Genomic DNA, 20,963 nt, shown 5'->3' with positions numbered 1-20,963 from the left:
TTTAGGAGCAACCCTGCCTCCCATCATAGTGAAGCCAGGTGATGTACTAGTGGGCAGCCCCATGTACCCATCAAAAAGGGCCCATCCAAGAGTGGGCAAGTTCAGAATCTGGCCTGCCAGCTGGATCCTATTCACCACCCCCAGAGTAGTCTGGTTAAGGTTAAACTGAGCTTTCAGAAAAAATAATAATGCTGAGAGTCAAACTTTTGTGACACACAATAACAATTGGAACCGATACTTTTCAAATTAAATCATTTGTTATTGTATGGTTAGAGCAGAGTGGTGACACTTTTTAAACATGCATCATTTTGCAACACAGTAATACAGTTTTACTAGCAAACCAGAGTTTAACTAACCCCTTTCCAGCCCCAGGAGGAGCATTTGCGTGACACACCTGCACACTGCAGCTGACACACTATTGTGTTGCGACACACCGTTTGGAAAGCTCTGGGTTAGAGGGCTAGACTAGGACTGGGGAAACCTAGATTCAAATTCTCACTCAGCCATGAGGCTCAGCAAGTAATAGGCCAGTTGCAACAGGAGGATTTGCACCATCATCCCATGGCTTATAAACCAGTATATGATCATTTGTGAATCAAGAGCTCTCTATGCCTAATCTACTTTACATGGATGTTGTGAGTACGAGAGGGTAGAACTATGCATGCTGCCTTGAGCTCCTTCTAGGAAAGACAGAATATAAATGCACAAAACAAATATTATTGTTAATTACTGGGTTCCTCAATACTGGAGAAGTTTTTCTAAAAGACAGCTTGCCACTTGCCATCAGTGTTCTCTTACTGTGAACAGCTTCAGGAGAGAACAATATGTGTTCTGGGGGATCACCCTGCAAGGCAAAAGTGTGGAAAGGGAAAAGATAGGAAGTCTGAAAGCCACTGGTTTAACATGAATATCAACGCACCTCTCGCACTTTAGAGTTTAATGGAGAGTTCCTGGGGAGGTGAATTGCATGATGCATGAAATCCTGAATGCAACTATGTTCAATCACCTAAAATAAGAACAAATACACATCCTCATCAATATGAAAAATTAGGGCTAAGTTATTGAAGCAACTGCACCTGAATTCTAACTTGTCTCTGAACCAAATTCTAAATGCCTGCGTTGTCTTCAAAACCCATTACAGTTTGAGACCAGTATATTTGAAGGACATGCTTTCTCCTGCACAGGACCAACTGCCTACCAAGATCTTCAACAGAGGCCATCCTCTGTGTCCTAAGGCCAGAAGTACATTTAGTAGGGACCAAGGAGAGGAACTTTCTTGTGGCTGCACTTGCACTCTGGCACTGGCTCCTATGGGAGGCTTGCCTGGACCCCAATTAAACAGTTTTCAGTAAGGTTGCCAAAACATTCTTTACAGGAAGACTTTGGGAATCAAAAGTGGTTTTTAATCTCTCCTACTTACTGAATTGTTTCAAATTGCTGGAGGCTGTTTGATCAAGCTGTTTTTTAATTGGCGGCTTATATTTTCTGTATTTTTATTCTGATGGCCTATTTTTTGTTATAATTGTTTAATGCTATTGTGGTTTGGCACCTTGAGCTGTATTGACGAGAGCCTAATTTCCCAGTGTCTTGCTCCCTGCAGAAGTAGTTCCATCCAACTGCCAGCTGCCTGTGAATGGAGCTAATGCAAATAGAGCTTAGGCCACTGAGTCTTCACGTGAATTGTCTACTGAAGATAATGAATGCTGTATCAGTCCTCCTGAAAATAACTGTTCCTCCACAAAGAAAGACTGACTACTTAGCATAGAAGATCCATACACCTCTTGGATATGTCAGTATCAGTGCTCTTATTTACAACTGATCTTTCTGCTAAGTGTCTAGTAAAGGCGGCCTTTCACCTCGCTTGCTTGTAGTTGTGATATGTACACAATCTGGTTGCCTCTACCTACACTGGCTTCAAGATTTAGAGTGCCAGCACATTTAAGAGCAAAGACAAGTAGCAACTTTGAAACAATATACCTCCAGTACATTCCCTGAAGCCTTCTTCCAGGCTCTGAAATAAACTTCAGCAATGTGTGTCATCAGGGACCTGCATTAGTAAATGAATAAATTAAGATTAGGAAACAGTCTAGGGCTAGTAACTATTTTGAGTTAAGTTGCCACCATGTCACCATGCACTCTGAGTCAAGACTACACAACCAAGATCAGTTGGTTCAAGTGATGATTCCTTTAGAACAGACTTCACAAAATAACTGTTGAGAACATACCTTCAAGAGGCATTTATTACCTTCACAATTCACTCAGCCCTAATCTGGCCACTCTAATAAGCTACAACAGGCAAAGGGTTCTGAAACCTTCTTGTAATGGACAGAGGCAGATATTCTATAAGAAACTGAATCCTTATCATCATCATCATCATCATCATCATCTTTATCTTACCCAGAGCAACATACAAACATTAAATGAAGAAAAAAAAGCCCACAAAGATACATTAAAACAGAGAGGAAACTGAGACATACATTTAAAACATCCCACCCCCTTCTAAAAGGCCATAGATAGGCAAAGGTCTGGTTACAGAAGAAAGCTTTTGCCTGGCACTTATAGGTATATAATTATGTCTTAGGATATGAATGTATTTTCCCTAATAGTTTTATGGCCCCACCATATTATCTACCTATACACATTTTGGGGTATGGGCATGACCACAAGCATAAAACAAAGTGGTAGCAAGTGCCTTCAGTCCAACATACCTAGGAAAACACAACAGCTGATTTTTAACAGTCCCATGTATCATTTTAATGAAGTTCACGTTCCATGTGAAAAGAAAACTCAGGAATCTTCTCCCCTGAAAGAGATGTAAGGCAAGGTAACTTCACAAAGAGCCAAATGGGTTTTTTAATATTCACAACTAAGTAACGTGACATTCATAGGGTTTACGGCTATAATATACTATTCTTATTTTCTTGACAGCAAGATTCTTTGAACAGAAGACAACTTCTGAGTAAACATTGATGGGATTGCACTGCACAACATGTATTCAAGGCAGCTAACAAAATACTTAATATATTACAGCAGCATAACACACAATTGAAACCAAGTTCTTTAAAAGTAACAACACCCACACACAGCTTAAGTAATCCTGGGGTAGGAAACCTGCAGCCCTCCAGGTGGTTTTAGACTTTAGCTGATGGGAGCTGGAGGCCAATAACATATGGAGGGTGACAGGTCCACTTCTCCAGTATGTTTGACCAGAAAAACCCTTCCAAAACCCAGTATATCTGTAGCCAAACAAGCAAAAGAATCCCCCCCAAAAAACCCCAAAACAAGTAGGTCTTAACTATTTTCTTCAAAGAATGGGGTGGCAAGTAGATATCCTGCATTCATTAGGTTGCTGAACATACATACCTTGTGAGAAATATAAATTCCATGTTCCCCCTCCCTAAGACTTGTTTTATTTTTTGTAGGCATCAACTTATCACCCAATAATTTTAAAACAGTGAGAAGATATATTTAGAAAAAGCACGCTTACCTCTTCTTTTTTAATATGGCCAATACTCATAAAGCACCTGAGTAACAAATCTTTCACTTCATTACTCTCCTCTGAGTCATAATCAAAACACAGTAAAGCCCGGTGAAGATGCCATAGGCGGACTATATCCACACCCTAGGGGAGATGCACAATTGCATTTGTGTGTGAGGATTATGAGGTGAGAGACATCTTTCAGTCATGCGATATGCACCAAAGTACTGGAGTTCACAGTATCAATCAGCTCAAGCACAAATTAACTACAAGTTTCTTATTCTATAATATTTTTGCAAGAAAAAATGTTGCCATGCTGCAGTTCACATGGTCGTGTACTGGTGGCCACACAAATTGCAACGTGGCAAAAGAAAAACAGGCAGGCAGATGAGCAAGTGAGCAAATGGCATGGGTAGTGGGAGGCCCAGACAAGCTGCAAAAGAACAGGTACTCAGCAACTGCCCTACTTTGCTGTTGCCATGCACCTGACACTGACATCACTCTTTTAGTTTCAGCAGTGTCAGAGGCCAAGGAGGAACAAAGTGGCAACCTAGCAGATGGTTGCTGGGGAGTTGTTTCAGTAGACAAGCAGCCTCAGGTGAGTAGGAAGTAAGTGAGGGCAGATGGATCACTGTAGGACAGGCTTTGCAAGCCTTCCCGCTCTCCCTATCACTGCTACTGGTTCCTGCAGGAGATGGGAGGAAATATACAGCCATACTTCTCTGGCTCTCTACAGCAGCGGTGACAGGGGGAGAGTGGGAAGGCTTGGAAAGGCTACCCAACACTGATCCATCCTACCCATTTCCAGCTGAGATAGGTGATCTGGATTAATGCAGCCTATTGAAGTATGATCTTCTCCTGAGTAGCCTGGAAGATTGGGCAGAGGGGTAAAGCTGTTTCTGGATAGCCCTGACATACAGAGTGGGGAAGCTATCCTGAAGCTTTAGCATGGACATAGTGAAAGGTTAAATTAAACATTGGCATGCATCTTAGGGGGCGTGTTTGGGCCTGAAGGTACTTCAAGGGGGCAGGGAAGTGCGGGGTGAGTAGCTGGGGATGGCAAGTGGAGCGAGCAGGGGTGGCAACCCTCAGTGTATATAAACATGACTTAACTCATTAATTAAAGCATACCACAACAATTTTCTTTTCAAGACTCTTTTTCAGAAGCATGATGAAAGCACTTTTCCCAAACACTTCTTTTCTTTGAAGTCCCTTCTCCCACCATCGCTCACATAGGCACTGGATGGCTCCCAGCAGAGATTTTTCAGAGTCAGGTAATGTGTAAAGAATGCCTGCAACAAAATCATAGCAAGCACAATTAAATTTATGTGTCAAAAAGAGACCGCTAGCAATCTTAAAATGCTTCAAGAAACGTAACTCAAAGCTGATTTTCTTATGTTGCTGTCCAAAATGCCAGCCAAAAGACAGCTTTCTTTTCGAAAAATTGTTTTACTGCCAAACTCAGTAACTCTGTCATTTAAATTTCTTAGGAAAATCTAATGTGACCTTAGGAGCACAGTTAACCACGGCAAACATAATTTTGTAAAACATAAACAGGTAAACCAGGGGGACCCAAATTGGATCGGGTCCATAGTCTGGGTGGCTTTAACTATTTCTCCCGTGATCCCATTGAGAATCAGGGGAGCTAGGTGCCTCATATTTTCAATGGCATAAAAGCTTCTATTGGTCCCAGTAAAAAGGTAAAGGTACCCCTGCCCGTACGGGCCAGTTGTGTCCGACTCTAGGGTTGTGCGCCCATCTCACTTAAGAGGCCGGGGGCCAGCACTGTCCGGAGACACTTCCGGGTCACGTGGCCAGCGTGACGAAGCTGCTCTGGCAAGCCAGCACCAGCCCAGCACACGGAAACGCCGTTTACCTTCCCGCTAGAAAGCGGTACCTATTTATCTACTTGCACTTAGGGGTGCTTTTGAACTGCTAGGTGGGCAGGAGCTGGGACTGAGAGACGGGAGCTCACCCCGCCGCGGGGATTCGAACTGCCGACCATGCGATCGGCAAGCCCTAGGCGCTGAGGTTTTACCCACAGCGCCACCCGCGTCCCTTTTATTGATCCCAGTAGGCGCACTCTATTGTGAATGGATTATGGGGGAGGGACCATTTCATTCTGGTCGGGATGATAGTATGGGCAAAGGGGAGACCCTCCGCTCTCCCACCACAGAATAATCTCATTCCAGGTTAGGCAAGAAATACAGTGATTCCTATGAGGTGCGTATAACTAAACAGGGGATGGACCACACTTAAGAACTAGCTTTGGATGAATTTGTGGTATGACCAAGGTTATAGTTTTGTTTCAGTAAGTTCACTCCAGTCGTTTTACAGTCTGAAACCCACATCAAGAGTACTTGAAGCTTGTAAAGCACTTAGGCCCACTTGTTAAGCTATAAACATATCAACAGATACAATATTTACACCAACATTTTAGATTATTACTTTGTTGCTATGCAAACCAGTGAATCTGTTATGAGATAAGTGGTTATATGACATGTAATATGGTTTTCAAAATATGCCATAAAGGAACAATAATAGCTAAAGAAAAGATGGGTTTAAAATGTTCAAGGAACATGCAATTGTATGAAGAAAGTCTTAAGTCAGTAGGTTTAAATTACTTCCACTCCCAGAAGTGGCATTCCTTTTATTTTAAATATTTGCTTGTTCACACTAAGGATGTTTAGCACTATCAATATACCAAAGATCCTAGTATGCTGAGATCAGCTGAAATACATACCATTTAATATCAGTGCACATTCTAAAAGAGCTTTGATGTTTACATTTTCATCTACTGTGGGTATGGAAGTAGTAACTACAGTGGCAACACCATGGATGACAGCTGTGGTTTCTTCCTAAAAGTTGAGAGAGGTACACTTACTTAACAAGGCTATGAAGTTAAACTACAACATCAGGCCACAATTATTCAAGAAAAACTGAAAGCAGTATGATTTGGCTTAATATTAGCTGGAATAAAATCCTTTGCTGAAAGGTGTTTAAGTATGTCCTCCCTTTATTAAATACAGGTACTAATTTATTTTTTACTAGGCAGTATTTACAATTATGGTAGAGCAGCACTGCTGTGATCCTCCATTAAAACCTATTGTGAGAGTAAGTGTCTTTCCAAACATCATGAACGTGATCTAGCCACTCAAGCACTTTCCAGCAGAAAATATTTAAACACATGTTAAGCTCTCTCACTGAAATTAATAGGGCACTAATTTTTGTATGTCTTTTTCTCCTCCTTGCAGCATATTTTTGTTTCCTTGTCTTTTTCAGGATCTGCCACTGTTCAAGTTTTCAGGTTTAGAAAACAAAAACAAAACAAGTAAAAAACTTTGTACCAGTTTGCAACTACTTACAAACAGGTTTTACAACAACATTCAATTAACTGATGTGAATTCATATTCATGGTGCAGAATATAAGCTTTGAAGTAACACAGCACTCTTCCTTAAGCTGTTAAAAAAATTATCCATGTATCTACAAATTTTCAGCAAAAGAACTTGAACCAAGTACAGAGCTGAGAGCCAATTAACCTAAGTGGACAGAATAGGTAACTGTGTTTTCTTTAAGAGAGAATAGGTTTCAAAGAACCCTTAAGCAGACTGGGTTGTGTCCAATCATGTTCTAATCAGAGTAGATCCACTTAAATCATTGGGTCTAAATTAGCTGTAAGCCATTATTTTCAGTACAGTATAGTGAAGAAAACTCACACAATTCTACACTGCTTTCCTGAAGAAAGCAGTTGAGATTTTGATAAATAATAAGCCTTCACTTCATTCGTGTTAACAAAGGCATCTGCAACTTGCATTTGAGATTCTCAAACTATTACCATCATGCTTTCCCCTGGCCCCTCTGCTGTATAAAAGCTAGAATGGACAATGTGTGGAAAGGCCTGGAAGCCCAGCATAAGCCATTCTGACAGGGAACTACAGGATGTAAATCAAGAGGTGGGGAACCTCCAGTCTGTAGGCCAAACTTGGGCCTTCCCATTTGGCCTATGGGGCTGTTTTTCAGAAACCCTGGCCACCTGCCTCATGCCTGCAATCATATATATGCAATCAGGTGGGGGGGGGGGTAAACACAGTTGCACAGGAGATTCAATCCTGCTTTGTGTAGGGTTTGAGTGTGTCTGAACTCAAGCTAGTATGCCTGAACCCAGCTGACGAGGGTAGAGAAGCTAAAAATCTGGCTGGCCAGGCCATAAGGATCCCCACCCCTGATGTAAATGAAACTGACATAAAAGGAGTGCATATGAAAGGCTTCTGGTTTCTAAGGTGGTAGCCACATAAATGAACAAATGAATAAATAATTACAGTAATTGTATCAGCTCATGAAACATAGCAGGAATCTGTTATAAGAAATACCCTTTTAGCAGCCGTCTCAATTTCCATGTCATCATCACTGTCTTCTCCAACTCTCTGCCATTCTTCTGTTGGGTCTTCCACTAAAACTTGTGCCAACCACTGTGCTAACTTCTCCCACAATGCTTCTTTCTGCTTCCTAGATAATTCTTGCAACAACTCATTCAAATCAAATGGATCTGCTGCATCTTTCTGTAAAAATAATACAAATCAAAAGTTTGTCACTGAACAAAAGCGTTTCATCCCACTCCAGGCACTTTTTTTCTCTTCATATTTACTTACGTGAAGTTGGATAAAATGCAAGAACTCCTTGTTGGCACCATTAAAAGCAGCCTGTAGAAAAGCTTCACGTTTTGCCATGTTGTATTACTTCGTAATCCATAAAAGTCTAAGAGGAAAACAATGCAACAGGAAATCCAATTTAATGCCAGAACAGCAATTCAGAACTGGTTGGCATACAAACCTAGTTCACCCACCGCATTACATTTTTAATATGAATAAGAAGTATGTAGGTGCAGACTGCTGAAATGTCTCCGATTTGCTTCTCCCCTGCTCCTTACCTTGACACACTAGAGTGGAAACAAACCAGAGACTGGTTTCATACTAGGTGCAAACTAGTGATTATGGTTTGTTTCCTCCCCCTCCCTCGCAAAAAAAGAAAAGAAAAACCTTGCCTTCAGGTTGCTTGCTTCCAAGAAAAGATCTATTACCCTCACTAACCACTGTCCCACTAGGTTACCTCCTTTAAACCTGGCAACATCTGCACTTCGACTCCTTGGAGCAACTGTCTCCTACACTGTTGGCCTGGCTCTTTCTAAAGACGGACTTTTTTTCACCACATAACTGAATGTATTTAACTGCTGCTGTTTTAATTTGGCCATGAATTATTGCCCATCTGGCAGCAATGGATGTTTTACTGCTATTTTTGGTAATATCAGTAGTTTTAGGTTATTCCGTACACTGCTTTAGGTACTGTCTATGTTTCTATACTTCTTAAGTAAATTAATGGACTGGCAACTGTTATGGCAACTGGGCAGAACATGTAGTATAACTAGCCTTACCACAATAGCTCACTAGTTCCAGCTACTGGCGATTCTCACTTTATTGTCCTGCACAATATGAATTTTGAGAAAAGAGATGACAAAGATGAAAGTATCCATAGGTTTTCTTTCCTCGCTCTTTTTGGCTACAGCATGTTTACTGTGGCCATTTGCTCCCCACCCCCACCCCCCGCCCAAAGCCAACCCTACCCCTTTTTTCCCCAACCACATATTTCTGAAGTTGAAGGTAGAATATTTTTTATATTGTTTCTTTTTTTAAAAAAAGGAACTGAAGGCAAACACACAATTCTCCTTTCATCATCACGTACCTCTGTTCCCATATGTATGGGATTCTATTCTATTCTAATTAACAGTACAGTGGTACCTCGGGTTAAGTACTTAATTCATTCTGGAGGTCCATTCTTAACCTGAAACTGTTCTTAACTGAGGTACCACTTTAGCTAATGGGGCCTCCCGCTGCCGCTGTGCGATTTCTGTTCTCATCCTGAAGCAAAATTCTTAACCCGAGGTACTATTTCTGGGTTAGCGGAGTCTGTAACCTGAAGCGTCTGTAACCCGAGCTACCACTATAGACCACTGAAATAAATAGACCTGGGTTAAGTAAAATAATTTCCACCTTGTATACAATCTCCCCCTTCCTCCTGTCACTTCCCTGTTTCAGGTGCACCTAAAGGTAAAGGACCCCTAACCATTAGGTCAAGTCGTGACCGACTCTGGGGTTGCGGCGCTCATCTCGCTTTATTGGCCAAGGGAGCCGGCGTACAGCTTCTGGGTCATGTGGCCAGCATGACTAAGCTGCTTCTGGCGAACTAGAGCAGCGCACGGAAACGCCGTTTACCTTCCCGCTGGAGCGGTACCTATTTATCTACTTGCACTTTGATGTGCTTTCAAACTGCTAGGTTGGCAGGAGCAGGAACCGAGCAACAGGAGCTCACCCCGTTGCGGGGATTTGAACCGCTGACATTCTGATCAGCAAGCCCAAGGCTCTGTGGTTTAACGCACAGCGCCACCTGCGTCCCAGGTGCACCTAGAAGCCACTAAATAACAACAAACTATTTCAAAGGTGTGCTTTTACCTCACTTTCTTCGAGCAGAAAAGGCACCCAGAGCAACCTACAAACGCCAGTATAGTAAGACAGTCTTTTCCCGAGGCTTGCTATCGAAAAGGCACGTCACACGAGGAAAAAGGGACGGGACGGGACGATAATAAGCTGTTTGAATAAGATGTGGAATAGAGAAAGCAGGGCTGGGCGGGTCCTTGCCATTAATATAGCAGGGCTTTTCCTTTACCTTTTCCCACAAGACGCCCACCCTTCCGGCTCCCTGACTAGCAGGCAGCTGCTGGGCATTGGCCACTGTCAAGAACAGGTCACCACAGACCTAGCTTTACCCTAACATAATTCCGTTTATAATTCACCTGCCACGGCCTCGCGCTCTCCCCTCAAAACTCACCGTTGAGAATCCACCACCAGCTCCGTTTGGCGCCCGCGCAGCTGGATTCGAATTCTCCCGCGAGCGGCAACGTCAAGAGACGACGCGTGCGCGCCACAGAGGCCGGCTCGCGGCTAGTCATTGGACGAAGCTCGGAAGTAAGGGCGGGGAGAGGGCGGAGAGGTGAGGTGAAGTGAAGTGAGGAATGGAAAGGGGCGGGGAGAGGCCGCGCGGCGAGACTTCTTCCGGTCCGTCGCCGCCTCGCGCGTGCGCACTTCGGTCCGTCAGCCTTCGGTTGGGACCCGGAGGCCGAAGCGCCTGTCTCAGTAGCGGCGCTGCTGCATTTCAAGGCCTTCAGGCGGATTGCAAAGGGTGTGGGATTGTGCGCGCTTAAGGGGTTCGTTCGCTGAGGTGGCTGGTTGGTTTTTCAGAAATAATATGTATTAAGACGTGAGGTAAAACTTCCGTCTGTCTGGCGTTTATTTGGGGGGCGGGCTCTCGAGAAATCCTGGAGGTCACGTGAGGTACTGCAATCCTCAACAAAATAGGAATAAACCCTCCCCCCTATTAAACACAGGAGGCTTACTTACGAGTAAGCCATGCCTAGGACTGCACGCTTAACAGTGCAATTCTTTTCTCATTTTTACGCATTTTTCAAAAGTTGTTATATACATCTCACAATTCTTTTTTAATTATTTCTCAAGGCTTCGCAGTCCATCCCTCCTAGCTGACCTTTATTAAGCTGCACATCCTTTTGGTCCAACCAATTACATTCTACTTAAATTCCTAAGTTGTTGTTGTTTAGTCGTGTCCGACTCTTCGTGACCCCATGGACCAGAGCACGCCAGGCCCTCCTCTCTTCCACTGCCTCCTGCAGTTTGGTCAAACTCATGCTGGTAGCTTTGAAAACACTATCCAACCATCTCGTCCTCTGTCGTTCCCTTCTCCTTGTGCCCTCCATCTTTTCCAGCATCAGGGTCTTTTCCAGGGAGTCTTCTCTTCTCATGAGGCGGCCAAAGTATTGGACCCTCAGCTTAACGATCTGTCCTTCCAGTGAGCACTCAGGTCTGATTTCCTTAAGAATTATCAGATTAATTAAGAATTATTAAGAAGCATTATCAGAGTTCATATTCCAGTTGGGCAGGGCCAATGGGGGTTGTGGCGTGGGACTGAAAGGGGGGACTGGAGAGCTGCATTTGTTCCCCAGACCTTACATGCTACAATGAAGAGCCAGTTAAAAGTATCAGAAATTGGCAGGCTGCTCTGCCACCTCAGGTGGAACTATGGATTGAGGAGCAGTTGAAAAAGGAGACTTCTTTTTGACTGCCAAGATGCTGTTAAGAAATAGAAGAGCATTTTGAATTTACTGAAATTGTTTATATGGTATGTAGCTTACTACCTCAGCAGAACCTTCATTTTCTAATTTTATATGCACATTTTTTGTTTATTATATAAATGTTAGGATTCCTAATTTGTCATTTAAAAGTGCTACCTGACAGAGAACCTTTCTGCTTCCAGCTGTAATGATGCCACCTAAATCTAAATGGGGAGGCCGATATGGTGTAGACTAGTCCCAGAGTATATGCAGAGTATGAACCAGAAGTTGACAAAGAGGACTTTTTTTCTAATGGGGTAAAATACATTGTAATGAAGTTTGGCTTCAGGGTTTATTAAATTTTTAGACATTTATATGGGGCTATGCACTTATATGGAAAAGAGTTTTATAAAACAAATATATGAGAAAGCAGCTTTTATTAAAGTGTATTGTGCAGGGGGTGGGAATAGAAAGTGAAGTAAAGTTAAAAATAATCTGAGTTACTCCAAGAAAACTGTAGCTGCTAGAGCTGGAACCAGGAACCCACAACACTCTGTGCATGTGCAACTCCCACAACTGCAGGCTGTGGTACCATCCTGGAGTCTGGACAGTGACATATTCTCAGATTTTGGGCTGAGTCGTTGCTGGATATATTTCTAGCTTTGGCATGTTCTTCAGTTCTCTGGCTCAATTCCTTGACTCCAATTCCTTGGCACAACAACTGGTTTCCTGCTCCCCTCTGACTGCTGTTTACAGCTCAGCTTTAACAGCCCTACAGCAGCAGTGTGGAGGCAGTTTAAATAAGAGCAGCCATTGTAAAGCAGGGATATATGCCTAATTAATTGGCTGGCGCTTCCATTTGCAAGCAGTGCCAGGGTACAAATTGCAGTAATTTATCAATGCTTCCAACTCTGAAAGGTACCCATCAGGTAAACTCACTGAAATACAGCTCTCCCTACAATTTAACATAGCTTATTAAATTCAGGTTTTTATTTCAACATGTCCCTGCAACTAGATCTTGACACAGAAATCATAGCAGGCTGAATAATAACAAAGATCAGATCTTAAGTGATACAGCAGAAAACAAAAAAGGGATATAAGAATTGCTTTGTGCAGGTAATAATGAGCCAGTTGTCAACTTTTTGCAGGGTGTCATCCTTCAACAGTACCTAAATTGTACAATTCCATTTTGACGTGTCTGCACATCAGTTCAGAATAATCTATACCTTTTTTATTAATCATATACTTAACTATCCTTCTCCCGTCAAATCTTGTTAAAGCAATCTGGGAAAGGGGGCCTTCAATACAAGGTTGCTCAGCAACAGCAAATGCAAGCTTGCTTCCATGCTGTCCCTTCATCAGACAGTCTTGTCCCCCACCCCCCCTTGAAGAGATCCCTCTTAACTGTCAAGGAGTCTAGAATGCCTCAGGCAAGCCATTGTAATTTTGTGTATTATTCACTGCTATCAGCAGTAACAAAAGTAATATTCCCTGAATGTGACATCATATGATAGCTAGCGAATCTATTTGGCTATATACCATCTATGCCCCTTCAGAAAACAGTTATTTTGACATGAGAGTCAGTTTTCTTTTATATAGTGCACACTTGAGTGGTGAGGAGACAATTCTGGAACAGCTATTTATATTGCAGTAAAGCTTATTTTATATACACTTTGTTACTATTGGATTTCTTTACAATTGATGTTTAATGTTTCCTTCCATTTCTATTTTTCATTTCACTTACTGTATTACATCAATAATTTTTATAAAATTGTAAGATCACTCGTAAAATTCTCCTAAATCCTATAGTAGTTTGCCTTCCTCTCACTTAAGCAAATGGGGCATCTGTCATGCACTCTGTCGCAAATGTTAATATGGCCAGGCCAGAAGTTCAAGGGACTTTCCAGAGGACTAGATTCTATTTCTTATGCGTATCTTCTCTTGTGATTCTACTTCTGCTGCAGGGTACTGCAATTTCCCAGCACAGGGAACCTTCTTACATTACATTATTCTAGGAAACCTAGCTGTTCCTTAGGGTTTGAAGTCTGATTTCCATCATCCAAATGCCCTGTCTCATAATCTGCTTCTTTAAAAGCTCTCACAAAAACAATGGTTAACACACTATTACTGTATTTACTATTACTTTGGGGGGGGGGGTTGGAACTGTCAATGTGGATTTGTAGGGCTATACACCTTGAAGGAGTGTAGAGGTCTAAATGCACAAGCATAATTTACATTGATAAGTGAACAAACATTATATACGCCATCTTCTTATCCAATTCTAAATAATTCTGCCTTTTTTGTTTTTTCCATTATGTATTAACTTACAGCTCTTTATGCTAATAACATTTTCTTTTTCTTTCTTTTTTTTAGTTTCATCCTTTATTATTTTATTCACATAATATACATTCTTTACAACAGACAACTCCAAAATAAAACCATATGTAACAAAACCATAAGTCTCATGTTTTCATTTACATGTTTTCATTTCCTCTCCAATACCTTTACTTGATATTTCTTGCTGCTGCTTTCCTTATAGAATCTATGAAAATTTAAATTTCTTAAATCCTATACCAATCTTTAACAGTTTCAATTAATCCCTTCACCTCCCTCCCCCACAACCCAGTACTTCCCTCCATCCGTTTGCGATCCTCTTTACCTACTATTATCTTTGTTATTGTTGCATTATTCACTTTGTTATTCCATCCTTAATATATTATTATCCTATCTCCTTGCACCTTTTATACTTTTGCATATTAATTTTTAAGCTCCAGCACCGACTTTTTTCATGTATTCCTTAACGCATTCCCACTCTTGATTAATTTTTTTATTAGAGTAGCCTCTAATTGATGCTGTTAATTTTGCCATCATCACAACTTCAATAAATTTGATTCTCCATTCTAATAATTCTGGTATTTTATCAGTTTTCCAAATTTTTGCCACTACGATTCTGGCTGCCGCGGTTGTGTAAAGGAATACATTCCTTTTATCCTTAGGAATATCTCTCAATACTAAACCCAGCAAAAATGCCTCTGGTTTTTTAAAGATTGAACTCCTAAATATCTTTTTAAGCTCTTCATGTATCACAATCCAGAATTGTTTCACCACTTTGCACCCCCACCACATGATACATCATCTCCACCTCTTGTTTTGCATCTCCAACAGAGATTTGATTTTTTATACATTTTTGATAGTTTCACTGGGGTGAGGTACAGGGGTAAAACATCTTCATTATATTTTCCTTAATCGAATAGCACGCTGTAAAATTTATATCAGTTTTCCATAATCTTTCCCCTCTGTCTAAATGAATTGTCTGGCCCAGCTCTTGTGACCATTTTATCATTGGTTCTTTTATTACCTCATCTTTCAGTTCCCATTCAAGGAGCAAGCTGCACAATTTCGATATTATTTTCCTCTTTGGTTGCAGAAGTTCACTTTGTAATTTTGATGTTTTCTGCATTTCTAGAGTCCGTGTACCATTTATTTTTCAAAATATTTTTAACCAGCCAATCATCCCACTTAATCCCAGGGTGGGGTACAAAAACCAGACATAAATCAAGAGTGGTACCATAAAAAGAGAGATTTTAAAAACCAACAGCCAGCAATATTTACAAGATTTCCTGAGCACGTCCATAGTAAAGGGCATATTCATAGTACATACAGTACATTCTTCAAATTACGATATAGCAGGGGGAAAAACCTGGTACAACTAAAGCTTTTAGCTTTTGTCCGTGAATAGGCTGAACTGACTGGAAAGAGCACTCATTCATCAGAATCTATAGCACCATCTAGTGCTATTTATGAGTTGTGTGCATGATTGAAAAAGCACACTATTTGAGACTGCATCAGAACTGTTGCCAAGAGCTCACTTTTTTGTCTCCTTATAGCTTAAAAATGTACCACTTATCTTAAATTACCTTATTTAGCTTTCAGTGACTTCTTTTTCACCTAGGACAGCAACTAAAGTTAATCTCAGCATCCTTAATTTAAAAACTAGTTTATTTCTGTTTTCCACCTAACAAGGAAGCCAGTGATGGAGATGAACCCAGGTAACGGCTGGATTTAGATTTTTTTTTTTAATGGGTGAATCAATCATTGTGTTTCTTTATCCCAACAGAAGACTGACTAAATGGACATCATACCTTTAAAATCAGAGGGAACCCCTAGCCTGTGGGCCAAACTTGGCTTACTGGGCCTACGAGGCTGCTTTTCAGAAACCACTCACACCTGCCATCATATGTGACATAAGGTGTGGTGGGGACTGAGATGCCGCTGCAGAAATCAGCCTCCCCTCCCAGCCTTTGTGCCTTTGTAGAAGTGAGTTTATCACCTGTTTATGATATTTGTGGTTGGCCTAATAATAGTATTGCCCAAGTATGCATTTCTGAATTTCTTATGGGCTACCACAGCTGCCTTTGCTTATAGGTTAAAAAGCAGAATTAAGTAATGCAAGAAAATACAAAATCAGCTGTTGTAAGACAAGGCACATAGGAATTTCTAACACAGCTGAAATGTTGATGGAAGTAAAAGAAAAGCAGACCTGACCCAGTATTATGAGAGTTTTCCATGCACTGGGCAACTGAACAAGACGTGTCTCTTCTGAACTGAAAACCATTTTTAAAATACAGTGGTGCCTCGCAAGACAAAATTAATTTGTTCTGTGAGTTTTTTCGTCTTGCGATTTTTTTGTCTTGCGAAGCACGGTTTCCCTGGGTATTAACGGTTTTAAGAAAAAGGAAACAAACTTGCAAGACGTTTTCGTCTTGCGAAGCAAGCCCATAGGGAAATTCGTCTTGCGAAGCAACTCAAAAAACGGAAAACTCTTTCGTCTTGCGAGTTTTTCGTCTTGCGAGGCATTCGTCTTGCGAGGTGCCACTGTATGCCTTATTTGCTCCATCTACCTTCTCTGAAATACCTACATTGTAACACAATGTAAATGAGTTCTAAAAAATGTTGCTTCTGCAGGAAACCAATTACAGAGGCTATATCAGTGTAGATATCCAACCAACAGAAGTCTTGGAAGGAACTATCTTCTTTTTCTCAAGTTTCATCAATGGCATAAGCTTAGGCTTATCAATGAACCTCTTCCCTGTACCCGCAGGAAGTTCCTATTGATTTCAGTAGTCAACATACATACACAGAATACATGTCTTCTGATGATGCAGTAAATCACTGATGCACTAATGACTGCCTGTTATGTCAGGTAAATAAATATTTAAGACTTTCTTGGAATGAAGGAAAAAAAGATCCACCAATAACTCCCATATGAATCATTTATTGAATAAATACATGCAATTGCAAAATTACATGAGCGAAAAAGGCAATCTGTACTAAACTGATCACCCTATCTCCTCCCTTCAGCAGTTGCTGCAAGCCTGATATAGAGAAGGTTCAAATAATTTAATCCAAAACCCACGTAATATAGTGACTTGGTGCTTGGATTATAATAGCTCTAAATGCAAAGTGTTGCTTTCCTCTCCAGCAACATAGAGCACTGAACAGTTTCAATAGCACGCAACAAAAACTGGTAGATACAGAGAACAAAGCTTGGGTTGAAACAAAGTATTTAAGCTTTCCTTTAAGGCACAGAATTAAAAAAATAAAGAACGCGGAAAGCTAGTCTGATGACATTCAGTCTTTGATTTGCTAATGGAAACGTCATTCTTCCTCATCTTACCACCACCAAGTTGTGGACAGAATAGATTCATGCATGCAGCTTCTGATTTCCAAAGGTAGAAAAGAGCATTTTCTTTGTAATTAGCCAGGATTTTGGTCCAGATTTTTGAGAGCAAGCTCCTCTCCACCTGAGGGCCACCTTGATGACTTCTCACATTGTTACAAATCCCTTTTTGCACACATTTGGCATAACTCTCACTATTTGTTATTTCCTCATGCAGGATACCTTGGGATGTAGGGAAAGAACACTGATATATACCAGGGGATGAAGACAGAAGACGACGGCTTTTACTTTAATAATAGATTGGAAGTATTTCACGCTGTTCCCTAGTAGCCTGCATTACCTCTATGCATTCCCACCAATATCCTACTCTTAATGCCAAGGTATTGCAGATACATGAAATAGAGGTTACCATACCTGGTACTCAGATACTCAAAAGAATTATGTAGGACCCTCCTGCCGAATTTTGACCACAACGAGAAACCTGTTTGTTCTACAATGTTACATGCCCACATGTTGGCATTATGGCATCCTCTCCCAAGAATCTCATCATTTAGGAATTTCAACATAACTAATGCCACTGTACAATGCTCTTACTTACTAATACCAATTTTAGCCAGGAGAGAATACTATGGTATATGGGTTAGTAGTTTTCTTCAATAGGACTTAACTTTGAGTCACATTTCCCTTGTCTTCATATTTCTCATAAGGGCTTGTGGTAACTACAGCTTATGGCTTTTCTTCTTCCTATTATATGTTCTCCCTTGTTTGAGCTGTCTAATGGTGGTCGTATAGTGAAGATGCTTAAAAGGAAGTAAGGAACCACCTTAATCTAAGCTATGTTTATGGTGAGCCTCTCTCTCAGAGCTCATGTACATGTGCCAAATTATCTGAATGATGCTGCACAGGTCTGCCTAGCAAAGATGACACAATACAACTTGATGTTACATATGGGATGCCAATGGGTATGTACAAATGTGTCACGCTGACAAATGAAAATGAATTTGTTTTTTAAACTTGGTATGAACAGTCTGCTACATCTATATGACAGGCACTTCGGTAGTCTTAGTATACTTGAAGGGCACATGGGAATCTCTTCTGTGCAAGCTCAACTGAATGGTTCTTGTGCAGGAGGCGTTACTGTTGGATTATTCCAATTGTCTAAAGCGAGAATTAAGGTTATGAAAGTTTAATTATAAAGCTAGTATTCCAGGAGTTTATTTACCCATAAACATTATCTTGTAGTCAGCCACCCCAAGAGAATCAACTAATGATAAATTGTTATTTTGTTTTTAAAAAGCAATTGCATATTTACCCAAGATTGTGAGGCTGTCTGCAGAGGAAGTGTACTGTTTCTTGGGTTAAACCACAAAAATATACATTTTTGTTAAAAACCATCTGAGAAAGCTTTCCAAAAAAAGGAAGCAATAGATATAATCAATGCCCCATTGATTTTGTTCTGAAAGTAACAATGAATAAAATGAAGCAAAACGTTCACACTCAAAACATTTATCAAGTCCATTTGTTGCAAACCACTCCTGCATTTCCTGGGCCTGTAAAAATCAAATGAAAAAGCTGCACTGATTAGAACATACATTTGATTTTAAATGGCTCATTTTTACTGCATTAACATCATTCTGATCCACACATTCCAGATTCATGGCAGATTTTGCAGAATTTGTGGAGCACACTGTCTGCTCAATCTCTAGTGACAGATTCCTTAACTGGTGGTGTATGAACTAGTCCTTGCAGGAGAATGCAGTGGTGTTTTGAATGGAATGTGAGTGTTTCACATAGATCAGACCCAAAAGAGAAGGAACTGCTCCAAGCATTGAAGCAACTGGAAAAAGCTAACCAGAAATCTAGATATTGAGCTTTCTATAATATGAGTTCCATTTTAAGAGACCTGCAGGCATTTTATGATACCACTGATAAACGTCCTAGAGACCCAGTTAAAGAAGCTTCATATGTAAAACAATCAATGTGATTCCACCACAGATTCTGAATCATTAGGATGGTTATCAATTCTTAATCTGCAGTACATCTTAACCATATTGTTGCATAGGCAATTTTCTGGTATTTCAGGTGGGGCAAATAAATTCTAAACAGGAAACAATGACTGCAAAAGTGCATTACAAAACACTGTACTACTCAAGTCTTCACTTTTGCATCTTAAGAGACTAGATGAATATACTATTATTTCAACACCATGATCATCTTATTTTCATACAGTATTTTTTTTGTACAGTAATTATATATACTTTTCTTTATAACATCTGGATGAATTTTAGAATTATATGAATTATCTGCAATTCCAAGAATACCTTTCTCTATAAATATTAAAAGTTAATATTTTGTACTCTCCCATTTTGCAAGGCTTTAAGGCCAGAAATATATGGGCTAACTGTTCAATTAATTCCTTCTGTACTTTTTCTTTTTAAAGAAATCTGTCATATTAGGATTAAGACAATTTTGCTGTGAAAACCGTTCCCTAAACATTGTGCCTTAAACTTTTAGCGTGCATTTAAAAGAAAAAAATCTCATTTGTGTTTACATTTTCCTTTTGTCTTCAAACCATTGGGGGAAACTTCTCTTTAAAAAAATAGCATCTATTTACATGGCAGACACCTTGGTGAGATATGAAACAAGATAGGAAAACCAGATAAAATCTCACTTTTCTCAAGGTTACAAATGCCATAAAAGGTTCCATTGAAACATGGTTACTCTACAAACCCTATTGCACATTAAAGTAGCTGTAACAAATGAAGGAAAAAAGGCTAACAAACGGACTTAAGCCTACATATAATGTCCAAGTATTATAAAACTGTTGGGAAGTGTTGGTTGAGCCTAATAACTAAGAGTTATAAAAAATATTAATACATCTGTGTGAACAATGTTGATAAAATATATAAAGGATGGCAAAAGTATATGAACAGGAGCTTCTGGCATCCCAAACTGCCTAAGGTGCAATATGCGGCCTTGTACCATCTTCTGTCAGGTCATACCTAGAAGGTGAAGAAAAAGAAAAGCAGTCTTATTGGAGGCACCAAGAATAAGTAAGATGGAAAGAGTGCCAGTGTGATTGTACTTACCACTGGGTGCAACTCTTGGAAAGTTCTTCAGAAGCCAGTGGTATCAATACCTGTGCGAGAAAAGAAGCAGCTAATTAAGTTCAGAGAAATCTGGGCCTGCTAATATCTTGCGGGAGTGATTTAACACTTAGTTTTTTTAATTGTAAGTGCCCTACAGCTGCTTAAGTAGAACTTTTGCTGATGCCATCTCTCAAACTTTAAAGGCTCGAGTCACATTGTGACAGCATTCAGCAACACATTTTGCGGCACAGGAATGATATAGAATTCCCATGTGCTGAATCTGGATCGGTACTTGCATTTGTTGCGTGACAAGCCTCAATCACCTTGCCTAAAAAGGGAGTTGCAATCAGTGAAAGTGTCCTAAAAAGGGAGTTGCAATCAGTGAAAGTGTCCAGGGTGAGCTTTTTCAAGAGTGATCAACTCTCCACCTTTCAGGACAGCTGGGACCATGAAGATGCATTGACCAAACCCTGAAACCGCTTGGGGATACCCCTCTGGTGAAGGAATGACCACCGCGTGTGGAGCACACTTCCTCCTGCAGA

The 20,963-nt window shown here is 40.6% G+C and overlaps 2 protein-coding genes and 1 long non-coding RNA gene across 12 annotated transcripts in view; 1 reads left to right on the top strand and 2 right to left on the bottom strand.

Moving 5' to 3' along the window:
• NCAPG2 (non-SMC condensin II complex subunit G2) overlaps positions 1-10,500 on the bottom strand; it is a 51,206-nt gene extending 40,706 nt beyond the window's left edge. For 3 of the 7 annotated variants that reach the window (XM_081163505.1, XM_081163506.1, XM_081163511.1), the window contains exons 1-9: positions 10,359-10,500; positions 8,129-8,234; positions 7,850-8,038; positions 6,222-6,336; positions 4,610-4,770; positions 3,488-3,622; positions 2,709-2,803; positions 1,978-2,047; positions 920-1,006 (exon numbers count right to left, since the gene is read on the bottom strand). In XM_081163505.1, coding sequence (XP_081019631.1) covers positions 920-1,006; positions 1,978-2,047; positions 2,709-2,803; positions 3,488-3,622; positions 4,610-4,770; positions 6,222-6,336; positions 7,850-8,038; positions 8,129-8,206 — 930 coding nt within the window. In that variant the 5' untranslated portion in view covers positions 8,207-8,234; positions 10,359-10,500. The other 4 variants (XM_081163507.1, XM_081163508.1, XM_081163509.1 and 1 more) reach the window with 4 other exon arrangements.
• Positions 10,501-10,568: 68 nt separating this feature from the next.
• Positions 10,569-17,137, top strand: LOC308569785. The gene is made up of 2 exons (XR_014000851.1): positions 10,569-10,711; positions 15,770-17,137. It is a non-coding gene; the product is annotated as an uncharacterized lncRNA (long non-coding RNA).
• The window catches only part of ESYT2 (extended synaptotagmin 2), a 71,694-nt gene continuing 67,642 nt past the window's right edge, over positions 16,912-20,963 (bottom strand). For all 4 annotated transcript variants that reach the window (XM_081163545.1, XM_081163546.1, XM_081163548.1 and 1 more), the window contains 2 exons: positions 20,422-20,471; positions 16,912-20,334 (listed from right to left, as the gene is read on the bottom strand). In XM_081163545.1, coding sequence (XP_081019671.1) covers positions 20,289-20,334; positions 20,422-20,471 — 96 coding nt within the window. In that variant the 3' untranslated portion in view covers positions 16,912-20,288. The remainder of the gene's footprint in view (positions 20,335-20,421; positions 20,472-20,963) is intronic.

This window comes from Podarcis bocagei (genome assembly GCF_964188305.1).
Source record: "Podarcis bocagei genome assembly, chromosome: 12".
In the NCBI taxonomy this organism is placed as follows: domain Eukaryota; kingdom Metazoa; phylum Chordata; class Lepidosauria; order Squamata; family Lacertidae; genus Podarcis; species Podarcis bocagei.
Note: the sequence above shows the minus strand (reverse complement) of the source record. Positions and strands in the feature narration are given on the sequence as shown.